The 24,919-nt window shown below is 34.5% G+C and overlaps 2 protein-coding genes across 2 annotated transcripts; both read left to right on the top strand.

The window, feature by feature from the left end:
• The first annotated feature begins 326 nt into the window (after positions 1-326).
• Positions 327-4,165, top strand: LOC150102703 (allergen Api m 6.03 / Api m 6.04-like). Its single transcript, XM_090399722.1, has 2 exons — positions 327-447; positions 3,925-4,165. Exons 1-2 carry the CDS (start codon positions 339-341, stop codon positions 4,113-4,115), a joined length of 300 nt encoding a protein of 99 aa, XP_090255848.1. The 5' UTR covers positions 327-338; the 3' UTR covers positions 4,116-4,165.
• Positions 4,166-19,036: 14,871 nt separating this feature from the next.
• On the top strand, positions 19,037-24,588 carry LOC150102702 (venom peptide CtAPI-like). Its single transcript, XM_090399762.1, has 2 exons — positions 19,037-19,168; positions 24,348-24,588. The coding sequence occupies exons 1-2, from the start codon at positions 19,108-19,110 to the stop codon at positions 24,545-24,547; spliced, it is 261 nt and encodes an 86-aa protein (XP_090255888.1). The 5' UTR covers positions 19,037-19,107; the 3' UTR covers positions 24,548-24,588.
• Positions 24,589-24,919: the final 331 nt, after the last annotated feature.

The raw sequence follows: 24,919 nt of genomic DNA, 5'->3' as shown, positions 1-24,919 counted from the left end.
CGCAACCTCCTATACGGGAATAAAAGGCTTTAGCTGATTTTATTTATTTATTTTTTTGCAGGATCATTCATTTTTCTATGAGTTCAAATATTCACTTAAATATTCGTTGGTTTTGAAATCGATCTGAACTTTGGTAAAAGAACGCACTTATACACCTTGTCATTTTGTGATGATAATGGTATTAGAAAAAAGCAGCTGTCCACTTATGATTTTTGATTAACAGCTGTTTTGAAGGGTGTTATCTGAAAGGTCTATGCCAGTTGTTCTCAACGCAGATGTTTTTATCAATCTTCTTCTACAGTTATCAGTAAATGTGAGTATATAAAACAGCTTCTCCTATGCTAAATAAGTTTACTTGTTTAATTAGCAAAAGAAAAACTGCAACAATGAGGACTCTTCTGTTGGCCGTCGGTCTCGTCTGCTTAGTAATTTCCTGCAGGGCAGAAGGTGAGTAATTTGAAACTCATTGTGAATGACTAAGATTATGAGCAACATTTTCTTAAACCAATGAATATAAATTCACATTCTCTTCAGAATGTACACTCTCCATGATTTAAGTTTTATAAATTCACGTTGCTCACTAGATGAATATATTGGGGAGAAATTTGAAATCCTAATTTATTTGCATTTAGTAAGGGTTAGGCACTTCACTTACACCCACCAGAGGATAATGCGTGCTATCCTGAAAACGCAGAAAAAAGAATTGGCATTGGTTCTGTTCGTCCGTTTGCTTGTAGTTGCTTTCTGTTTTACCTTGCACTCCTGATTAATGTCCGCTCTTCGCACTTGTGGAGTGTTACTCTTCTCTCCAATGTATCCTTCGATAAGAAGGTTTAAATGTGATCACTCTCGTAACAGCCCCCGTGACAATAAATGCTCACGAAATATGTAAGCTTCATCTTCTTTCGCAGATTTTTCTAAAATCAGATATTGTGTACTCTAAAAATTCACTACTTATTATAAATACTCTAAATATTCTAAAATTTACCATTACCCTACTTTTAATAGTAATTTTGAATTGAACTGGGGAAAAAATGGAACACATTGCATTTGATTTGATTAACATCAATTAATGACTTTTTGGTTGCTGAATTTTAATGGATAAGCTTGAAATTGAAGGTTGGTACTTTTGTCCACTTAGAGCCTAGGAAGCAGAACAAACTTCATCTGTTAGTCAGATTCTTTTGTCCGTTTTAATGTTGTTTAACGCCGAGAATAAGGTCTTGCAAGAGTACACAGGTAAAAATTGTGGGTAAAGCCATTGCGAGATTTTTAAGGGTGCTAAATGTTTCCGGTAATCGGTTCCGAGCATTCAAAATTTCTTGTTCGTAGTGGCACTCTTCATTCTGCAGGCGATTTCTTTCCAGATCCTCAAGGTAGGACACCTCAGGTAGACAAATACTTGAGTCCAGATGCTGGCCTGGAACTCTACTAACTGCAGCTCTAATCCTTCAGTTTGTAGCCATTCGAAATCATTTAATTCCCTAGCAATGTATACTACTATATCCGGATACTTAATTATTTTAACTGTGTGTTCTAAACTTCTAAGTTGATTAAATCCTCCAAACGGATCATTTATTGAGTTTAAACTATGCTGGTACTTTATATGCAAGGGCTCCATTTTAGTTTGTACATCTAAGCCCACCTCGAAATGTTTTCTTAGTCGAGGAAACTACTTCCCAGCTTTAGTCCTCACATCTCGTTTGAAAATTTGAAGTTTAGTTTCAAGGGCTTTTATGAATCCAAACATAACGTCAATAATTTTGTCCAAATCTTGTAATTTTGAGTTCAGTTCCTTTATATGAACCGAGAAGTCGGTAAAAACATTAGTGTGCTGATCCATGTACAATCACTGAGCTGAGGAAAGTGTTCCAATTTTTATTCTCAACATATAACTTAAGTACTTCATAGCACTCCACAAATCATTCGAAAACTTTTCGTTTTCGAAATATTTGTAATGTATAACTGTCATTACGTCATGTAGTGTGAATCCCTCCTTGGCACACAACACATCCTGGTGGATAATGAAACGAGATGGCACAACTGGATGTTCAATACCCTCCATAAACAGTTTTTCACGAAACCGACCTTTTTTTCCCCGCCATATTGGATGCCTCGTCTGTCGTCACAGGCACAACTTTAGACATATCAATGCTTAGGTCAGGGAGCATTTTTAGAACAATGCTGCATATTTCGTTCCTTGATGTGCTTATTGGCTTTCTAATTTCTGGCTTTACCAACTTTTCTTGCATTGTCTGACAATCGGGAAATCTAGCAATGGCGGCCAACCGAGCAGACGAGGTGACATCATCAAGATATATCGAAAAATATTTAAAATTATATGTCTCCTTTTAATTGATGTACGTCGGAGATCATTGTCATCACTATGGTTTTAATGGTATTTCTGATGCCCGGTGAATCAGATAAGCGCTTAATAAAGCAACTGTATTTTGCATATCTTGAAACAAAAAAAAAAGGCGCACAGTTTGGATGAGTTTCATTAGTAAATTCTCCTTCACTGAGGGCCCTTCAATGCTGAGCTATGTAGTGAACTATGCTGGAACTTGCTGATGTTAAACTCGTAGGACTTTTTGAGAATTTAAGAAAGTTATATATAAATTAAGCGGATAATAATTCCACCATTATTTCAAAGCCTAATACAGAAACTATAAAAGTTTTGTGCCGAATATAGCTAAAAACTATAAAGGTTTCGGCGGGGTTTTTAAGTTTATTCGGCACGAAACTTTTATAGTTTCTATATTCGGCTTTGAAATAATGTTGAAATTATTATCCACTTAATTCATATATAATTTTGCACCCCTAAAGTGAAGCCTCTTGGCTTTTTGTTTCAGTTAAGGAAGCTATCTGATACACTCTTTGTCGTGTAGTTACTGAGAAACGTATTACTTCCTTTCTTCCCCATTTTTTTCCAAAAGCCACTGATGATTTGTTTCGAAATGTCTTTTTACATTCCACGTTCTGCTTACTACTGTTTCATGGAACAATAGGCATAATGATTTGCCATTTCTGTCAGTAACGCCGTACTTCTCAGTCTATGCATCTTGAAAGCTTCGACCACTTTTTTTATCACTCAATCGGGATTTTTTAATGTGAGGTTCCTCCATAACAGGACTAGAATATTAAAAATACAAACATTTTGTATTACAAATTTCGTATTTCACAAAAAATGAGAAATTGTTGAACTAGCACAAATAACTCAACGCACTTCTTGTTGACACGAATGCAAAAGCTGAACTGAACTCAGACAGGGAAAATAGTTGTCGGTTGCTGGTGAACGCTGGTTCACCAACTGTTGGTGTCACAGTTAACACACCTGTCATAGGTTCGCCATTACTGATCTAGGACAATACCAGGTAATAATTAGAACTCAAAGTGTGTTCAGCAGGTAGAGAGAACCCAGTATTTTCCATGAGAACAATTGCTATATCAGAACACAGCAACAACTGGATTATTTATGGCAACTCGGCGTTCAGGTTGGCCGTATTAAGCTGGTGGTGATAATGTTTCTTTAATTATTAACTGTATTTCACATAACTGAACATTGTCTTGATGGGAAACATCAGTAAATAACTGGAATTGTTATGTGGAATTTATCCTTCTACACTATGTATGAATTTCCTATCGTTCATCAAAATCTGTTTATCTATTCACTATCTTATTAATTACACAAACATAAAGAATATTCTCAACTGGGAAATCCATGAGAAACAGTTTTGGGAAATCCATGAGAGCAATAGAGAACACCGAAATTCCTGAAGTTATATTAAGTGAATATCATAATAAATATATTTTTTAAAAAAATATTTTTATGTTGTTTTTTAAAGATCCTTTACACGTGATGTTTCTAATTTTAAATAGAAACTATACATGTAATTCTTATTATTGCATTTTATTTACTTGTAGAAAAATGTAAGAATACAGAAGTGGAAGAATACAGCGAGTGTGACTATCTTTGTCAACGCGATTGTGAAACTGCATATGATAAAGATCTTCTTTGCTTTAGGATATGTATACCCGGATGTGTGTGCAAAGAAGGCTGGGTTCGTCATAATGATGAATGTATTAAACCAGCTGAATGTCCATCAGAAAAGTAGAACCACTTAAAAGAATTTATGAGAAAATAAAATTTCAAGCGTTAATTAAATGATAGGGTTTTTATTCTTTCACATATTTTTGTTTCTCTCTCTCTCTCTCTGTCTCTCTCACACACACACACACACACACACACACACACACACACACACACACACACACACACACACACACACACACACACACACACACACACACACACACACACACAATGAAAATTTTGGTGTGAATGAGAGAAGTGATGATCATATTCAATAAGCATCATTCAGTCAAAAAAGACGGACTTCATTTTTGCCTAATTTAGCATTTCAGCCCATTCGAATATATTTCGAATGGGCCGCATATAACAGTCCTGGAAGGAAAATCATTCCAGGACTGTTATATGCGGGTTCATTCCAGAACGCTGTTTAAATCGAAAAAGTTACTTGGATGCACTGCGCGAATTATGTTTGACGCATTAAAAGAGCTGAATGTGAATAATGTACCTCTCCAGCACAATCATGTTCCAAAACTTATTTCATTCAAGAATTAAGTTTCAGATCATGATCGTGCTGAACATGAACAATTCAGATCCACTAAATTACAAGTACAGGTAACTCTCGTTAACGTGGTACTTAGCTCCATATTATGAACTTAATAAAAAATTGTAGCATAGTGGTAAGCAAGGTCTTATTACTGACTTCTTTATAACTAAACCAGCCGAAGTATGCAATGAGAATTATACAAATGATGCCCAAGAGATGTCAAATGATGACGACATCCGGCCGTCTTAAATAGAGAACATCTACGAAATGTTAGTTTTGAAGAGAGCGATTACGATTAAAATACACACTTTATTTTATTTTGCCTAAAATATTGTAATGTGCAATGCAGTTTATGTACAATTTATATTTTTTTTTATAATTTTATACAATGTATTTGTTTCGTAGTCTATATGTTTTTCTTAACTTACATGAATTACCTGAATTAAATAAAGATATATTATTTGGGGGTATGTCACTGTCGTTTATATAATTAAAAAAAAGATTTCGAAACATAACCCTTCTTTTTCTATGTGACCTGAGTCTCGCATAACGCGATTTATATAACGCTGCATTTCTACCGAAGCTAACATCCGCGTTATACGAGGGTTACCTGTATTTGGGTATAACGGACGTTTTCAAGAATTAATTTAAGATATAATTTGACCAACGCTTCAGTTTAAACAATCAAAGGAAATGCAGATTTTTGGGGTACAATAGCTTTGACCATCGCCAACGAAGTGACTCCGTACGGTGCTAGAAATCCCACATGGTTGGAATGATGAATTATGTATTTAGGCGAGAGTCGATTTTTATTATCCGGTTTGAGACAATCAGAGACGCGCTTATCGGGGACTCCAAGGAGCAGGTTGAATGCCAATTCCGTTGTCTGACTGGATTCGTAATAAATCAATATTATCGACAGGATAGAGGCTACTACCCAGCTTAATTGAAGCATAAAGTGGCTCGAAAACAAATCTTTGTTTGGTTTGTAGTACATCAGTTCCATATGAGTCTTAATGTACTAATTCAAGACAATTAAAGTTTACAACTTTCCGTGCGTAGAATTTACATTTACAAAATATACATAGGAGAAAAATGTATGTGACGTTGATGGTTGGTGTCCGTTTTGATATGTGTGAGAAACAGTTTTAGTTTAAATGAAAATTATTACTCGTGCAAAACGAAATAATACCGCATGTTAAAAGCGCAAAAAATTAAACTGTTAAGCCCAAAACGACTTTCTGTTAAATTGTTATGATAATGATGTTGCTTAACAAGAATGTGATTCACTTAATGCATACTTTGATGCATGTCTGAAATCATTTCCTTATTTATAATGATATTGTGCTGTTAGTTAAGTTTAGTTATAAAATTCATATTTGATTATCAGAGCATTTGTTTTTGGAGTTGCATAGTTCATATTCTCCATCGATTACAGATAGGCGACTCACATTAATAAATGATAGGAATACTACTGCAGCAGAGTATTAATGTTTTTTTTTTTTTCCCAGTAAGCTAACACGTCGATATTTCCTTTATTATTCTATGATGAAAATCTCCTTATTTCTGGCGCTGTTCAGGATAACTACAATTACCACATTTGTCTCTTATCATCGCAAAATTAGTGACAGAAATAATACGAAATGGTCCGGAAGGTATTACAGCAACAACGCGTGCGAAACCTGTACAAGTCTCGGAGATAGGCTTCTCTCCGATAAGGATAGAATAAAAAAAACTCAAGACAATTACAATACAAAACATAAAATACAATTAAAAAGAAATGACAGTGTTAACAGAAAAATCCGAGAAAAGTAAATAAATACATAATATAAGTTTTAAAATACAAAGCAAAACCACCCAACATATACAGTACCTTCATCTACGTAAACAACGTAACTTCTTGTGAAAATTTATTGAAGTTTTACATATAATATTTATAACAGAATTACCTGCAAAACATAGATATAACATAATTTCTACAAATATCTGAAAAATATGGAGAAAAAATATCAATCATTTTGTTCGCAATTACCAGTTCTGACATATGAACTACAAAGAATGGGAAATTACTCTTTAGCGTAATATGTTAATCATGGACATGTTCCACTAAGTTACCTGTATAATTGATGCATGAGCACAGGGGGAAAAGATCAGAACGGGAAGGCACTACATATTATAGCAGTCTGTACTGTGTGCAGTCCAAGCAGTGGACGGAGACAATTCCATATCACTATCTATTGTCTCTCCCCAAACTCGGAATAAGAATGCCACCATTCAAGAGAGGCCATGAAGGAAATATAAAAGATAAAAATGCTTTTGCTGGCACGTGCAAACAATGTTCTGTGCAAATCAATTTATAGTCCCGTGGGAGATGAATTTCATCCCTAGGTGTGACATCCCACCTCTGATCTTACTGGAGGCCTTAAGTGGCTTCAAAAAATTCCATGTTTGTCTCTAGAATAGGGTTTCCGAACCAAGTAAAAATAAAAATAAAAAGTGAAAATAGAAAAAAATTATTAACATCCTAACTACGTTACAGATATACTATAGACTATAATTTCTCAAATCAATCTTTCATGTGTGGGAGATTAAAAAAAAAAACTTTAGGTGCACACCCTCTAATTTTTAACACGGAGCAAACTTGCAGCATGTATGGTATATCAGGTGATAGAAGTAACTACGTTATCGTCCGCTACTGCCCATGTGACCCGCTTCGACTAGATGGTGTCACCTTGTAAAAAAAGCAGGACCATTTCCTTTACTGGTTCACTGCTGTTTGATTTGCTACAAACTTTTAATATCATTCCTTTCAGCAAGTTGCATTATTGTGTTTGTTACTAACATTCTGGCTTATATAGTGAAACAGTTTATTCTACTAGAGCGGTACTATTAATTTCAAAATAGATTACATTACTTTTGCTTATCTAAGTGGAAAGATGACTATAAGTGAGATGACAGAGTTAATTTTTTTCCCCGTTCCTTTTAAATGCAGAGGTGTTAATTATCAGTAAAATGGTTTTGGTTACCCCACCCCACACACACCCACACCCGCAAACAGGACTACGGATTCAAGAGATAAACCTTTTGAGGGCTTCACTATAGAAGAGAACTACATAACACCAAAAAGAACATTTCGAAAGAAGACCAATCTTGGTTCTCCACTGAGGTGATTTTTCACGGATGTCATCGGTACCACTGGCATATCAACAGTAACAGTTAAATATACCTGAATATAGAGGCAGTGTCTACGTTGCGGCTCAGTTGAACATCTGGGCAAAGATTGTTCCCTAATTGAATCACGGAGAGAACAGCCAACTCCCAGTAATAAAGAATTTCTATAACTTTCCATCAAAGACAGGAGAAGAAATATTCACAAAAATTGCTCTCGAAAAAGTAAAGAAAGTAGTTATACTTACCATCTCGATAGCTATTTCCACCGCAACTACACCAGTGACTAGCAGAACCGACATGTACCATCCAGCTGACAACTACCTAAGAAAAACCTTCAGAAATGGCAGGTGCCATTCAGCCGGCAACATCTTCGGGAGCCACCGTTCAACGACTAGTAATTCTGAGGACGTAACTCTTCCTTCAGTATCCAGTGACCGCTACTGTGTAAAAAAGATGCAATTCGAAGAGAAGGGGGGGGGGGCGGATGAAAGAACTGCTACCATCACCACCAACAGAAAAATCAAATGTGCTAAGTGGAAATATGGCCCAGATACAAAACCGGGGAAAACAGAGCAGAAATTCAGGAAAAGAAAATGGAGCTGGAAATTCAAACCATGATAGAAAAGACTCTATCAATGACAGAATGAAAAGATTTACGGGATCACAATTCAACAACTACAATCACAAAACTTCAAACGACAGATTAATCAGAAACGAAATGAAAAGATTTACGGGATCACAATTCAACAACTACAATCACAAAACTTCAAACGACAGATTAATCAGAAACGAAATTAAGAACAACAGAAACGAATTCGAAGTCAGTCGAGAAGACCAGACTTCACTTCCTTCTTCTCTTTCTTCCGAATGGACCAACACTGGCTGAGAGTGCAACAAGTTGGCGCAGTTAAAAAACCACCATCAAACAGCATGTGATGGAATGTGGGCAAGCCTTATCTACAGATCTCGGCTCCGAGACCTACACAAATAAAGGAATTTGTTTGTAACCAGTCAGAACTAGGGAATATCATGTGATAACGTCATCTCATCTATTTTTTCTTTGCATCGGTGCGTCTATTTCCTGATTAATTTTCGTGCCCTGAAATTAATGTGGAAATAGCCACAAAGATACGAGGCAAGTAGAGGAAAGAAACTTCAAGATCAGAATTCGTCTATGCGCTGTCAGATTTTTCTGATCCTAACTTGCAGTTCTTTGTCGAGTTTCTAAAAGAGAAGTTCGACCTCTCTATGAATACCAACCCTGCTACATCAACGACCAGAAGCGGTACTTCTATAAATGCAGTTTTCCAGAGGAAATTATATAATTTGAAAATCATGCTTTAGTCACCGCAGATCAGCTGTATCTTGTATTTATGAAATTGAAAGCTAATAAATAACATTAAAAAAAATTAAATTTATAGAAATATTTCACATAGAATATCATTCGAGCCAGCATGCCCGACACAGGATTTTTTTTTTTTTTTTTTTTTTTTTTTTTTTTTTTTTTTTTTTTTTTAAGTATAAGCTAAAACTGGACTCAATGAATTTTTTTTTTAACTACTGGTTAAATTTCAATTGTTTGAAAAATTTATACTGGCACCTTAATTAGCAGATAATTCCACATGTTCAGCGATAGTCTTAGAAAGAGGGCAATGACATATCATAGTTCTTCAAGTCATGTCAAATTTTCCCAGCTGTAAGCTTCGCATTCATGCTGGTCTTTTAGAAAAATGGGATTCTAGGCAAATTAATCTTCCTTTGTAATAAATTAATGGCTTGGATTTCCCAAGTACCTCACGACTCGTATGACCGAAAATGTTTCTGCTAACTAGCAAAAGATGTTCCTATCATTTAATAACAGGCTGAATGATATAACATTTTTATACTGATGTAATATTTTTATCGTAAGATATCATTCTAGTCATCGTTAATTAGTCCAGTAGTATTATAATCCACGACAGTGTAATAATATTCTACATATTTTGTACTTCTAATGACAACCTTGATATAAAATTCGAAAAGTAGAGTAGTTAATTTTAAGGTAATTAAAGCTATTTTACTTAATACGGTAAATGAATCCACGCAAATTTGTTATAATGAGAGAGAGAGAGAGAAATCCTTAATTAACCTAACTGTTCACTTCGGAATTCAACCACAGATCTTCAAAGCAATCGTGGCCATAGGCCATAATATTTAAAGCCATATGCAAAACTGTATTTGTATGACAGGACAATCTGAAATATGCAGTTAATAGTTATACAGAAGAGAAGCAATGTATTTTTGTGGGCGCCGAGCAGGCTGCTTATACGATATAAACTTTCGGCCAAGAAACGATACAACTTCACATTCTTCCCCAAGTAGTTGCTCTTCTTGTTTTGAAATGAAGTACAGAAGGTAGAAATTTGGGAAATGAATTTTCTCGGCTGTAAAAGTAAATAGATAAGCTTGCCTTTAAAGGCATTAATATGAAGATTTTCACTCTTCTGCGATTGAAGATGTGTGAAACTAACGGAAAGTATTCAAAAAAATCGTGTATGTTTCTACGTTGCTAGCGTTATTACATAAGAATAACAGCAGATATTACCATCATCATCAGCAGCAGCAGCAAAGTAGCCAAAATTCCCAAGCAGCAGCTGAAGAGGCTGGAAAATTATTCTTTCACCAATAGTAAAGTCTGGCAAGGCATTATGATAGATTGGAAGTAGTTTACTGATTCCATTTAGAGTGAAGTGAAGTGAAGAACAGTGAAGATAGCTGTTATCCTCGGAAGATTATTATTAAGTAAGTCAGGTATGAATAGAAAATGCACAAAGCTGAAATAAACCGAAGCATCAGTTAAGGAAAAAAATCTTATACATGAAGCGATTGGCTCCATCGCAATTTCAACGTAATTTTAACTACCAATCACAACTATAATTGAAATGTTCAGCGCACTTAACGTTTACTTTTGTTTGTTGTACTGTCGTTCCGTTTTAACCCTATTTAGGACTGGATCAACCTAACTTATTAGAAGTGAAAACATGGCATTCAATCAAACAATTTGGAGCTTTCATACACTGCTTGGAAAGAAGTCAACGGACACCTCCAATGGCAAGGTGCATGGTGCCATGTAATACAGCTAGTCAGGTGTTTGTAGCCGGAATAAATTGGAGGAATATGATGCCCCCAAGTCAATGTAACTATGTCCGGGTGGAATGGCTGCGAGAAGGGAACGGACGGTGTGTGAAAGGGGTGTTGTAAAAGGATAAAAGGTTACCGGCTTATCTGTTCCGCAAATTGTTGAAAAATTGGGCCATCCTTGGTCGATAGTCAGTGATGCCATACTGAGATGGAAGTGCAGGGAGTCAACTGCAGCTGCTCGCAAACAATAAACGTCACCAGACTTGACTGACTTCACTGGCCTCTACAGAGCCCTGATTTCAACCATACTGAACATCTGTGTGATGAACTGGAGCGTCGGACGAAGTCAAGGGACTTCCTCCCCACAATAGTGCACGACCTCATTACATACCGACTAGGAAAATGGTCTAAAACTACCATTTATCGCTGTTGTACGCTTGTGGAATGTATTCCCCGTAGGATTGTTACAGCTTAGAATTCAGTGAAAGGATGGCCTACAATTTTAAGTTGGGCACCATGGTTGTTTGTTCCTCACACCGTGGTGTCCGTTGACTCCTTTCCAAGCAGTGAAAATTTTTAATGATAATTCGCCTATGGAAGGTAGGAAACCTTACATCACAGCTTATTAGGATTGATGTAGCTAAAACCATTCTTGAATTCTGTATGATTTCTCACGACAGTTCTTTACGCATAAAGTTTTACGAGTTGAACCAACTGTGATTGTTCTCTACAAACTAAACGTGGTGGTTTTCTATGCTACACCAGAGTTCCAGTATGCGAGAAATGATTTTACCGAAAGATCACATTTATCCGTATCACAGTAACGTATGAATCTACATCTTACCGATAATAGCGGGAAGAACAAGTATCCACTCAACTACGCGAAAAAGAAAAAAAAAAAAAACCACATGAGATCATTTCGACGAAGTTAATAACTCACGTTAACGAGATCTCTAATTTTCATGTTCTTCGTTAACGAAAAATATTTTTTGCTTTTTTCTATGCTGAGGGTAATCTTGTCATTTTAATAAAAACACAGCAAGAACTCTCTGTACGTTCAATGAGTCTGTCGATATCTAATTAAACCCCATTTTCAATCTTTCCGATATTCTTTTGAATCCTACAAAAGGAAATTAAATTACTATTCGGTGTGGTGGTGGCTTTTATCTGGATACAGCTTGCTAGAAAGTAGCAAGACCGCTTAGAATTGATAAGACAACATGTAGTTCGGATCACAATAGTTTCGCTGTTCGTTTTCGAATGACTGCATGTAATAGGAGATTATAATAAGCTGATAAAATTCCAAAACAAAATAGAGTTTATTATTATAATCTGAGAGATCGCATCTCCTCATAGCAAGCAAGAAGGCAAACCCAACAACGGCAGTCTTCAATAATGAGCAACCCATTATTATTATTATTATTATTATTATTATTATTATTATTATTATTATTATTACTATTATTATTATTTTGCTCCCAACACCAATGCCTCCGAAACCATAAAACACTGCTTCATGAAAGACGCAAAACCTATCCAGCAACTAGCAAATGACTTAAACCAATACTTTGCAGACTCCATTCAAGAACTTCACAGAAATATTCCCCCAATCACAAAACGAGACTCTCCACTTGGACCGCGATCAAAACAGACATTATGGTTCCCAACCATAAAAGAAGCAGAACTTCTCTCAGCAATACATCAAATCAAACCAAACAAAGGCCCAGGAATAGATGGTATCAGACCTAAAGATATAAAGCAACATGCAACTAGTTTAAGTCCTATCCTACTAAAACTAATAAATAAAATATTTAAAACATGACAGATACCAAGTATGCTAAAGACCGCCATAATCACACCCATATAAAAACAAGGAAAAAGAAATTTAATCAGCAATTACAGACCCATAGCAACATTACCAATTATCAATCAAATGGTCGAGCCTATCATGCTGAAGTAACTCACAGCATACACTGAGATCTTTCATATTATCCCGAAAACACAATATGGTTGATAATTGGTAATGTTGCTATGGGTCTGTAATTGCTGATTAAATTTCTTTTTCCTTGTTTTTATATGGGTGTGATTATGGCAGTCTTTTGTCTAAGGCGGTAATTAATACCGCCTTAGACAAAAACAAAATTGTAGTCTTTATAGATCTAACTAAAGCATTCGATACACTTACACATCAAACCTTGTTAGAAAAGCTGGGGCATGTTTGAATAGATGGGCCTCTTCACAGGTGGTTTACAAAGTACCTCCAAAATAGAAAGCATATTACACGTATCGGGTCAAACCGAAGCAGAGAGCTACCAGTAACTTGTGGAGTACCACAGGGAGCTGTACTCTCCCCAACTCCATTCAAGATTTACACGCACGATATTAATCAGTTACCACTCAAAGGTAAGATATTCCAATACGCAGACGATACAGCAATAATATCCATCCATAATAACGCAAGCATAGCCCAAACAAATATGCAACATGATATAAATCAGATCATAGACCGGCTCACGAAAAACTCCATACACCTAAACTCAGAAAAGACAAAATTAATGATATTCAGAAATCCACTAACTCGACCAGTTGATAACAAATATATAACCATCCAACATCCACTTTCCATCATAAAAAACACAGAGAACAGCAAAACCACTACAATCACTCAGGTTGAAACAATACAATACCTTGGAATTTACTTCGATGCAAATATGAACTTGGAATAGCCACATAAACCATCTACAAACAAACTCCGAACAATAAGTGGCAAACTCTACAGGTTAAAAGACATAATTCCCATACACTGAAAAACACTAATATACAAAGCACTATGCCAAAATATACTAAGATACGCTATAACAACGTATGCTTTCTGTGCACCCTACAAATTAAATAGATTAATGTCGCTACAGTTCAAAATGTCAAAACTGATCTTTTGGGAACAAAGAGAAAATCACAACCTCATAAACATTGCAATGTCAAGACACAAAATACTGACAGCAAAACATTTATGTCACTATGCAGCCTTGCTAAAACATTATTTCGATGCCAACTACAGGACAGTTAGAAATTCATACCGTATAACAAGACCTCAGACTACTAATTATATCATATATAAATACAATAATCACTACGGAAAGGCCATGCGAAACTTCTACATCCCAGACATGATAAACAAATTACCTTTTGAATACAGAAACCTTACAAACTACAATAGCCTGAAAAGAGCTCTAACGACATACTTTGAACAAGAAACACGCACCCAAAATACGTACAAACTTAATGAAACACAATATATTCGCTCAGGCTTCCAGTTCAATGACCCATCAATACATTCCAAGTTATTGTGTGTGTGTGTGTGTGTGTGTGTGTGTGTGTGTGTGTGTGTGTGTGTGTGTGTGTGTGTGTGTGTGTGTGTGTGTGTGTGTGTGTGTGTGTGTGTGTGTGTGTGTGTGTGTGTGTGTGTGTGTGTGTGTGTGTGTGTGTGTGTGCGTGCGCGCGTGCGTGCGTGCGTGCGTGCGTGTGCGTGTGTGTGTGAGTACGCGCGCGCGAATTCTCAATCATAGATTTCGTAGCTTCCCAACACAGCAAAAAAAAAAACAATACATAATAACCAACTGGTGTCATCCTCAGATAAGCTTACATATAAGCGTCGAGGATGAAAGCAAAGTAAATAGTTCTCATCCAAGATGGATCATATGTAACCAAATGCATGTAATGTACGCATCACATGAAAACCAATGTATGTAATGTATGTATTATATGTAAACCAATGTACGCAATGTAAATATTACATGTAAACAAATGTATGTAATGTATATAATAACTGTAACAAATGTATGCAATGTAAAAAAAAATCTTTTAAATGTAAATCATGAGTTTACACTGTATGTTTGTAAGAATAAGGAAATATAATATTTAGATTGCATATGTGTAAATACAGTTGTATAACAACACCTTTTCAAACTTGAAAAAAAAATAGTAAACTACAATATGTAATATTATACAACTTAGGCAACTCTGAACAATATAATTATAAATTATTAATATAATTGTTATATATAAAAAAACTGTTATCATCATTACTATTTAAATCTCATTACTATTTAAATCTCATAGCACAAAGTGCTTAACCTTGTAAAATAATATACTGAATAGATGATCATTGTACATATGTAAATATTTGAAAGAACAATAAAAAATTAAAAAAAAATTATTATTATTATTATTATTATTATTATTATTATTATTATTATTATTATTATTATTATTATTATTATTATGGTCGTATTGCGGTTTCCGTTTTTATAGTTTTAATGTGGTTCTAACTCCTGTTTTTAATTTAAAAGTGTCATAAAGAAACTCTACTTGTCATGCTGAAGACAGTGACATATAATTCATCGAAATCGGCCAAGTGGAATCCAAAATCTGAGTTTGATAAAAATTGAAGCATACACCGCGGTTGCTAACGAGTACAGAACAAAGGACGTCGCCATTTTTGCAGCTGTCCAAAGGAAGAAAGGAGAGTCATGAAGTGCAACAAGTGTCAGAAGGAATTGTCGTCCGACGGATGTTACATAACCTGCAGGAAATGCCATAGGAATCTTCACTTTACATGTTCCGGACTTTCTAAAACAACCTGGCAGCGCAAATCCAATGCCAAACGAGAAGAATGGAAGTGCCTAAACTGTAGAGAGAACAAAGAAACGCCACCACCCACGACGCACCCGATTACGCCGGAGACAGAATCGGACGATGAACTGAACAGACAACAAAACACCGGTGAGTCTTATAATTTGAGTTCCGTTAATTTATTACTAGAAAAAGGTTTAGAAAATATAAAAGCCAGCTTGGTAGATCTTGTCCAAGAACTATTTGATAAACAGAATAAACAAATAACAAAAAAATAGCGAATATGAAGAGTTTGTTTAATTTAATAATTCAAAAGTCGAAGAAGTCTTACAAACGGTAAAAGACATTAAAACCAGCATTAACGCATTAACTGAGAGGCAGCAAAAATTGATAAAAGACACATCCGAACTCCGTCAAGAATTTAATTCCCTGAAACAACAATACGAAGTTTTAAACCAACAACAACATAAAGAAGACCTTGTCATAAACGGTCTTCCAGAAACCGAATCCTCAGAAAATCTCAGAGACGTAGTTCTAAAGTTAGGCCATGCAATTGACATCCCCCTACAGCATAATGATATTCAGACCATAAATCGGTTTCCCAGGAAGAACAGAAAACAAGGCTCACCACGACCGGCAGCAGTCATAGTTCGTCTGAAAAGCAAGGCTACAAGAGACAATCTCATAAAAGCAAGCAGACTGAAAAAACCAGTAGTCAAGGATTTAAATGCATCGCAAGACAATACGCCAATCTTTCTATCTGAGTATTTGACACCTTTCAATCAGAATCTGTTGTACAAAGCAAGAAAGGAAAAAACAGAAAAAAAAGTATCAATTTTTATGATCAAAGACGGCAAAATATTCTTGAGAAAGTCACAGACTTCAAAGTCTATACAAATAAAAAGCTCGGAAGATATAGACAGGTTGCCAGAGTGAAACAAAAGACTCCAACTTAGTTCAATAAGAAGATCTCAACACAACAAAAATGAATGTGAACCATCAGATAGATGTAATTACACCAGAATACATCAGTAATTGTACTTTCGAATCTCTTGATGCATGGAAACAAAACACAGTACAAGCGAGAGGTCTCTCAATCTTACATATTAACATCAGAAGCATCCGAAAACATTGGTTATTATTGCAGGCTTATCTGAGGAATTACACTGATATTATTGATATATTGATTCTTACAGAAGTATCCATAACTAATGACGAAGCGACTGATTTCCAAATTCCAGGCTTCCAACAACATAGATCATGCCCCAAAACAAGAAGAGAGGGTGGAATATTAATATTTATGAAACAAAAATTAATAGCAAAACAAATGGTCTATCAGTTTGAGCATGCTGAAACTCTCTGCCTCGAAATCATTAATACCACGAATACACAGCATCCCATAATACTAAATGCTATTTACAGGCCACCAAACCTAAACATGATAATATTCTTACACGAACTCAATTGCTGGCTTTAAAGCCAAGAAATATGCTCAACCGAACACCTAATGATAAATGGCGACATAAATATTGCAAATGAAAACCAGAACAACACTGTACAATACCTAGACACGCTAGCCATGTATAAACTAATACCAACAATAACATCATGTACTAGAGAAGAAATATTCGGAAATACTATCACTGCCTTCTGTCTAGATCATATAAACGTCCGAGCACTACCAAACAGTTACACTGCATCAGTCATAAAGTGCAAAGTAGCAGACCATTACTTCACCGCTCTAAACCTGCACACCAAGATAATATCCATGCAATGTCCCACAGAAGAAAAGCGACAGAAAACAATAATAGACGAAGAAATAGTCAACCCCGAAATAAGATAAACAGACTGGGAATACCTGGCATCCGATTCAACAGATATCTTATACAACAACATTAAACTCACACTGGAGGAAATATATAAGAAAACTACAAAGAAAGTCCGAATTCGATCAAAAACAACACAAAATCCTTGGATAACACAAGACGTAATCCTAGAAATACACAGAAAGGACGCTTTATGGAAAGAATTAAAGCGATATCCAAATAACAGAGCTTTAAAAACTGAATATAAGATAACAAGGAATCGCCTTACAACACAAATCAGAAATGCAAAAAGAAGCTACTACAGAGACAAACTAACCTCTGCACAAAACAACATGAAACAAACCTGGCATCTGATCAATGAGATGCTAGATTTTGTTTCCCACACCACCGCCTCCGAAACCATAAAACACAGCTTCATGAAAAAAAAAAATTATTATTAAGTCCACTGACATCCCTGGTGGCCAATCCACACCACTCTGCCTCCAAATTCTCTCCATAGTAATCTATTTCACAAATGCACTTTTTTGTCTATTAAAAAAGCATGCTCTTTGGGTGGTTTTTAGCTAGTTGTTTGGCATTAAGGCCTAAATAACTTAGATATGAAACCAGTGTATTATGTCTGTTGGTTGTGTGTTTTTCGGTATGATTTTTTGCTTTGTGAAGTGAGGAACCTTAGTTTCCAGGAGCGAAAACCCTCCTCTCTGTATGATATCGACTAACTCATCTTCAACTTAAAAACTCATATAGGTTCTTTGAATTCTAGACGCTATTCAAACTCAGGCGTTTGCACCAAAGGGTATCGTTCTTACCTAAAGAACTACAGACGCTCAGATTTACATTGGACTAAGTAAAGTATTGGAAGAAGGAATTTGTATGGCGTGTACAAATTATGATACGTTACTATCTGTCACGTTGCCAACCCCCCATATCCTTCAACACTAATTTTAGTGCACTGAATGTATAAATTATTAAAATCATATGCAGTTTTCCGCTGCTATCGAAATATAGGCTATCAGAATGATCAGGTCGATGTCAACTAACGATATTTTAAAACAGTTTTTAATATCTACTTCTTGGAAGATATTTTAAGGTAATTTATTATTTTAAGAGTGTGCAACGTCGTTCATGAAATAGTAACATTAAGAGGAAATCGTTTTTCATGACAGCTAAATATAATGATGCACAACGCAACAATATGACAGAAATTATTAGTCTACAATCAGCTAAAGAACCTTGAAAACTGTTGGAAAAGCTACAATTGTACCAATTTTAGTTACAAAATTTAAAACTTACAAATATTAAGTTTACTTTTATTACAGATATTAGAAATGAGTAGAAATAACCCAGATTTCGTATCCATAATGTGCTATTCATTTTTTGAAACCTACAATATTTTGCAGGAACATTGATTTTTCTATGAGTTATTCACTTAAATATTCACTGGTTTTGAAATCGATCTGAACTTTGGTAAAAGAACGCACTTATAAAACTTGTCATTTTGTGATGATAATGGTATCAGAAAAAGGGCAGCTGTCCACGTATGTCTTTTGATTAACAGCTGTTTTGAAGGGTGTTATCTGAAAGGTCTGTGCTAGTTGTTTTCAACACAGATGTTTTTATCAAGTCTTTTTCCACAGTTATCAGAAAATGTGAGTATATAAAAAGATTCTCTTAGGCTAAATAAGTTTATTTGTTTATTTAACAAAAGAAAAACTGCAACAATGAAGACTCTTCTGTTGGCCGTTGGTCTCGTCTGCTTGGTAATTTCCTGCAGGGCAGATGGTGAGTAATTGAAAGTCATTGATAATAAGTAAGACTTATGCGCAACATTCTCTTAAAACAATAAACATAAATTCACATTCTCTTCAGAATACGTACTCTATATGATTTAAATAATACTTTAAAACTGATACTTTAAATTCACGTTGCTCACGAAATTCACATTAAATTTCTTATAAATTCACGTTGCTCACGAAATTAACATAGTGGGGAGAAAACTGAAATCCTAATTTATTTGCACTTAGTAAGAGTTAGGGACTTCACTTACAGAGACCACAGTAAAATGTCTGTAATCCTATAAAATATTCGTTCAAAAATTTCCGGTAATAAGCGGTTTAACAAAACATCGAATTTGTGTTGGACTGTTCCTTTGGGTATTTAAGCTTTGGTGCTGATTTATAATCATAATTAGGTTTAATGGAACGAATACAGTATGGAGGAATAAATATACATAGGTTTAATTGTTCTGATATTTCATCTCTGTCACAGAGATATCATCTTGGATACAATCTTAAAATTGTAAAAGTATACACTAAAACGTATTAAAACAATAAGTAGAAAAAGTTAGACTTGAAGCCTAATGTCTTATGAGTATGCCCTCTCTGGCTGCTGTTAGATGGGAGGCCTAAGAATTAAAGTTTTCCGAATCTTAGGAAGTTTAACTGAGCCATATTTATTTAGATGTGACTTGTTTTTTTCATCTGCTGATTATTCTAAAAAAGTCTTTTAAGTTCGTATTTGTTGCGGTGAAGCATTACAAACTTCCAGTCTTTCTGTAGCTATCCTTCATGATCTACAGAGCATATAACAACAACAACAACAGCAACATACTGTATTGCACCCTTGAGCAGCAGTAATGTTCTTTAGTTAAAGTAATGCACATCTGAATTTCATCTAGGATGTGATGATTTAAAAGGGCAGTTTAACTGAAGGTAAGATTGTTAGTTTCATCTGAAGGTGTGGACCCAAACAGAATTTCCCCTTCGTAAGTAGTCTCGAGAGCACATGAAATGATAGATATTGCAGATAATGGATACTATATATATATATATAATGGATATATATATATATATATATATATATATATATATATATATATATATATATATATATATATATATATATATATATATATATATATATATACAGGGTGTTCGGGATAAATTTGACATATTTATAATTAATTATATTTTTCCGTAAGTTACATGTATTAACACACACTTCTCTTCATTTAAAAGTTTAGACCCTTCTTCATTCACATACAAGATGTCAGAAAGGATGGATAGCTGGACCTGAATCATGGAAGAGAATAACTTGTATCATGATGATTCGTGCCCGCCATCAAAATAAGGATATTAAGACTGCTGCCCAATGCTCCCTGAATACAGTAAAAACAATCAGGCATGAACTAGAGACTTGCAATGGTGACTACGAGGATGTAGCAAGAAGAAAGATCCCTAGCAGACGATCTGATTGCGTTCGTACAGCAGAATTCCTCGCAAATCTGCAGGAACAGGTGTTGAAGAACCCTGGCATTGGAATTCGGGCTTTGTTCGTGGAGTTGCTAACTGTAGTCAAGCCCTGGATAACAAGGGTAGGCAATGGTAGGCCGTATGTATGGCAGCAGGATTCGGCCCCTTGCCACACCTCTGGGAAAAGTCAAAAATGGTTGTCTGAAAATTTCTACGACTTCACCAGTCCAAATGTTTGGCCTCCAAACTCCCCAGACCTTAACCCCATGGATTATTTTGTATGGGGCGCAGTTGAAAAAGACACCAATCGCACTTCCAGTAATACAAAAGCCCAGTTAATGGATAAAATTAAAACAGTTTTTGCGGCCGTTCCCAGGGAGACTGTAGCATCAGCTTGTTCGAGGTTCCGAAGCAGAATTGAAGCTGTGATCGATGCTAATGGTGGTTATTTTGAGTAAATCTTGTTGATAGTATTGTAATTAACTCTGCCTGTAATGTTTTTTTTTGTCAATTCATTAAATTTAATAGATACAAAGAAGATTTTCTTTTTCCTTACGAAACTGTCAAATTTATCCCGAACACCCTGTATATATTCGGGTTCGAAAGGTTCGAAAAAGTTCATTTAGTCAGCGACAAGAATAGAATATAAAACCTCTTTCTTAGGCGGCCTAGCGCTGTGGACGCACACGTCATTTTCACGGAGTTACAAGTGGAAAATAATAATATAATTAACAATAAAAAAGTTAAATACCACATATTGTCAGTGCTCTCTCTGATAAGTATCTTTTAAAAGCTTGTCAACTGAATGTGGTCTCATAATGAGTGGAAGGATTTTCACCTTGCTTTTTCCAGAACACAGCAATTAACATACCTCATACTCTGGCATCAGAGTATTAGTTGCTCCAGTCATAATTCTAAACAACGACGACATCAACAACAGTCTTTGTCTTTCTCAATCCCCTACATTTAAGATCAGCTCAGAATATCTCTAGATTATGTAAAACCCACAACAGAGATACAACATACAAAGCATTCATATTTACACTTAATTATCACTGGCACGATAATTAATATATTGAACACATGAAACATATTATAAAATATTAAAGAAATTAAACAATAGAAAGAGAAACTATTTATAGTACATTATAGGTATTTACAGTTTATTGAATACATGTTAACAAAATATGAAAGTGAAAAATCATCCAGTACAGATATAGAACTAGTTAGATCGGATGAACCAAAAGAATCAATAAATACATTGATTGATTGAATTAATTAATTAATTAATTAATTAATTTAATCGATCAAACAATCAATCAATCAATCAATATATTTTGATTCTTTTGGTCCATCAAAAGAATCAATAAAGATATTTAAAAAACTAAAAGTGACTATTCTGGATAGCATAGAGAATGTTGGATGGGATGTATAGTGGACAATATTTGCATCAAAGATTGTGGTTTAGATATAACTATTGCAAGAAACGTCAACCACCATCAGAATGGTCAAAAGTTAAGGATACATCTGTATTAATAAAGGAGATTATTATAATCATTATATAGGAATCAGCTATACAGGTTATAAAATGCACAGTAAAATTTTATATGAAGATAAAATAATGTAAAATCTTTAGCTTTAGCAGTGTGTGACAAGGAAGATCGTAATGGATAATATTTACGTCTATGAATAACTTATTGAAAACAGAAGAGAAATTAAATTGGAAATATACTTAAACTGGCTGGCCTAATTGGTCAGGTAGTTACCTCCGAACAACAAGTTGTGGGTTTCAATTCAATGTAGCATGGTTGTTTTTAATTATTCTCGGTTGGAAGGTGAATTTCATTGCTCGGCGTGAGACCAACATCCCGCTTACTGGCGGTATGATGTGGCTTGAAAAAGTTCCATATTTAGTCTCTAGAGCAGGGTTTCCATACTATGTAAAAATAAATAAATAAATAAAACAGAAAAGAAGTTTCTTAGTATGTCCTAAGGAAATTATTTTCTATTTTTTATAAAAAAATGTTTAATATTTTATGCTTAATTAATAGGATGCGATATACAGAAGACCAAATTATATTACAAGATTATGATGATGACTTTCAAAAATAAGTTTAAAGATTTAAGGATATTTAAATGATATCAAAAAATTATGGCTCTTTGCCGACGACCAAATAAAATTTCAATTTCTGAAGATAACTTACAGAAAGCTATTTTAGATCTAAATGAGATATCCAAAGATTATGGTATGATAATATCAACAGAAAAATCAAAAACTATGGCCTTTAAAGGACAAGATCCAGCAAGAACTAAAATAGTAGTAGATAACAAGATCTTAGAACAGGTAAATTCATTTAACTTCCTAGGATGTATGATCACGTATGAAAATGAAAAAAAAATAAACGTAAAAATTGCAAACTATTAAAAAAAGGTGTAATTAACTCTATATTTAAACCAAACCTAGTTCAAAAACAAATCAGACTAAAAGTATACAATACATCAGCGCTACCAGTCTTAATGTATGGAAGCGAAATCTGGACAATAAAACAAAAAGACAAAGATTAACAACAGCAGAAATGAAGTTTATGAGAAAAACTACAAAGTATACTTTATTTGATCACAAAAGAAACAAAGAAATTATGAAAGAATTAAACCAAGGACCAGTAATAGAAAAAAATAAAAAATATAAACATAAATGGATGGAACACGTTTAAAGAATGAAAACAGAAAGATTACCAAAACAAGCCTTAAAGTACAAGCCATTAGGAAAAAGAAAACCAGGACGTCCTCTTAAACGATTCAACGATGACTTCTAAGGCCGGAACAGGCCATGCTAGGCCTAAATCCTTGATAATGATGATGAAAAAATTATGGCAATGAACACGAGTTAAAAAGTAGTCAAGGAAGTCAAATAATAGAACAAATGACAAACTTTCAATATATAGGTTGCATAATAACATTTATAACAGAAAAATATAGATGAAAATTTAATTGCAGAAAATTTGAATACCATTAATTAAAAAGATATTAGGAGAAAAAAAAAGGAATAAACACAGCTTCAAATTTTTGAAATCATAAGCACTCTTATTCTGTTATGAAGGAGAATCAAATTGAAATATAGGCATTTTAAAAGATTTTTAAGAAAACTTTTGTACATCAAAATTTGTACATTTAATTTTGTACATCAAAATTGATGTACAAAATTGAACATCAATTATGGTTGATTTCAGTGTTAATTGACGAGCATTCTGGTTAAGTATAAATTTAATTAAAAAATTAAATTAAGTTATTATTATTTTTATTTATATTTCAAAAAATATCGATTTATAATTCTTATATTCAGTAGAGAACTCACAATTCTAGAACTTGGAGTTAATCAAAATGTATTCATTCGCCAATAGTCGTCTTATTAATCTCAGAAATACAGAAAGTGTTCTTAACTGGAACTACTTTGTTTCATTTCACTAAATGTGAAATGAACGAGAACAATATATAGTGCGAGAAAACTGGAATTCCTGAAGAGAATGGTTTAAACGTATACCTTAGCAAACTGATGTATTTTTACATCGCATTAATTAAATTAGTGTTTAGCTCATTGCCTTCTTTTACCTTCGCTGCTAAGTATTCTTAACACTCGGCGGTGTTTCTAGTTTATAAGCGAGAACTACTGTATCCACTAATTCTTATTCCTGAATTTTATTTTTTTACAGTGTGTCCAGCAGGGGAAGAATACAGCGAGTGCAACTTCCATTGTCAACACGATTGTGGAAATGCAAACGAGAAAGAAATTCCATGTGCTAAGGTGTGTGTTCCTGGATGTGTGTGCAGAGATGGCTTGGTTCGAGATGACACTTTCACATGTATTGACCCAGTTGAATGTCCATCAGAAGAATGGGAATGGGATCACTGAGATGAATCTATGAGAAAATTAAATTTGAAATATTAATTAAACGATGGAGTTTTTATTCCATTTTATCCTCATACATATTTTTATTCTATATATATACACACATATGTAAAATTTGGTCTGAATCTTTTCAGACCAAATTTTACAAAAAAAGAAAAAAAAGAATCAATGATTCTTTTTTTTTTCCCCCGTTCACGAAGCATCATTCTTCAGTCTCGAGAGGGTGGGCGCCATTTGTGCTTCAGCAGCGTTCCAGCTGATTCCAAAATTGTTTCAAGAAACTCATTTCATGACTGTTATAATGCAGATACATTTTCTAACATTGTTTAAATAGAAAGCGTTACTTTTATGCATGGATTAAGTTTTATGAAATTC

Source organism: Typopeltis vanoorti, chromosome 10 (genome assembly GCF_054136105.1).
Source record: "Typopeltis vanoorti isolate ZY-2024b chromosome 10, IOZ_Tvanoo_1.0, whole genome shotgun sequence".
Taxonomy (NCBI): domain Eukaryota; kingdom Metazoa; phylum Arthropoda; class Arachnida; order Uropygi; family Thelyphonidae; genus Typopeltis; species Typopeltis vanoorti.
The sequence above is the reverse complement of the archived record's forward strand: the minus strand, read 5'-3'. Positions and strand labels throughout refer to the sequence as shown.

Coding starts and splice junctions, on each gene's coding strand:
- LOC150102702 (XM_090399762.1), top strand. CDS start 19,108: ATGAAGACTCTTCTGTTGGCCGTTGGTCTCGTCTGCTTGGTAATTTCC. Junction 19,169..24,347: donor AATTTCCTGCAGGGCAGATG/GTGAGTAATTGA, acceptor ATTTTTTTACAG/TGTGTCCAGCAGGGGAAGAA.
- LOC150102703 (XM_090399722.1), top strand. CDS start 339: ATGCTAAATAAGTTTACTTGTTTAATTAGCAAAAGAAAAACTGCAACA. Junction 448..3,924: donor AATTTCCTGCAGGGCAGAAG/GTGAGTAATTTG, acceptor ATTTACTTGTAG/AAAAATGTAAGAATACAGAA.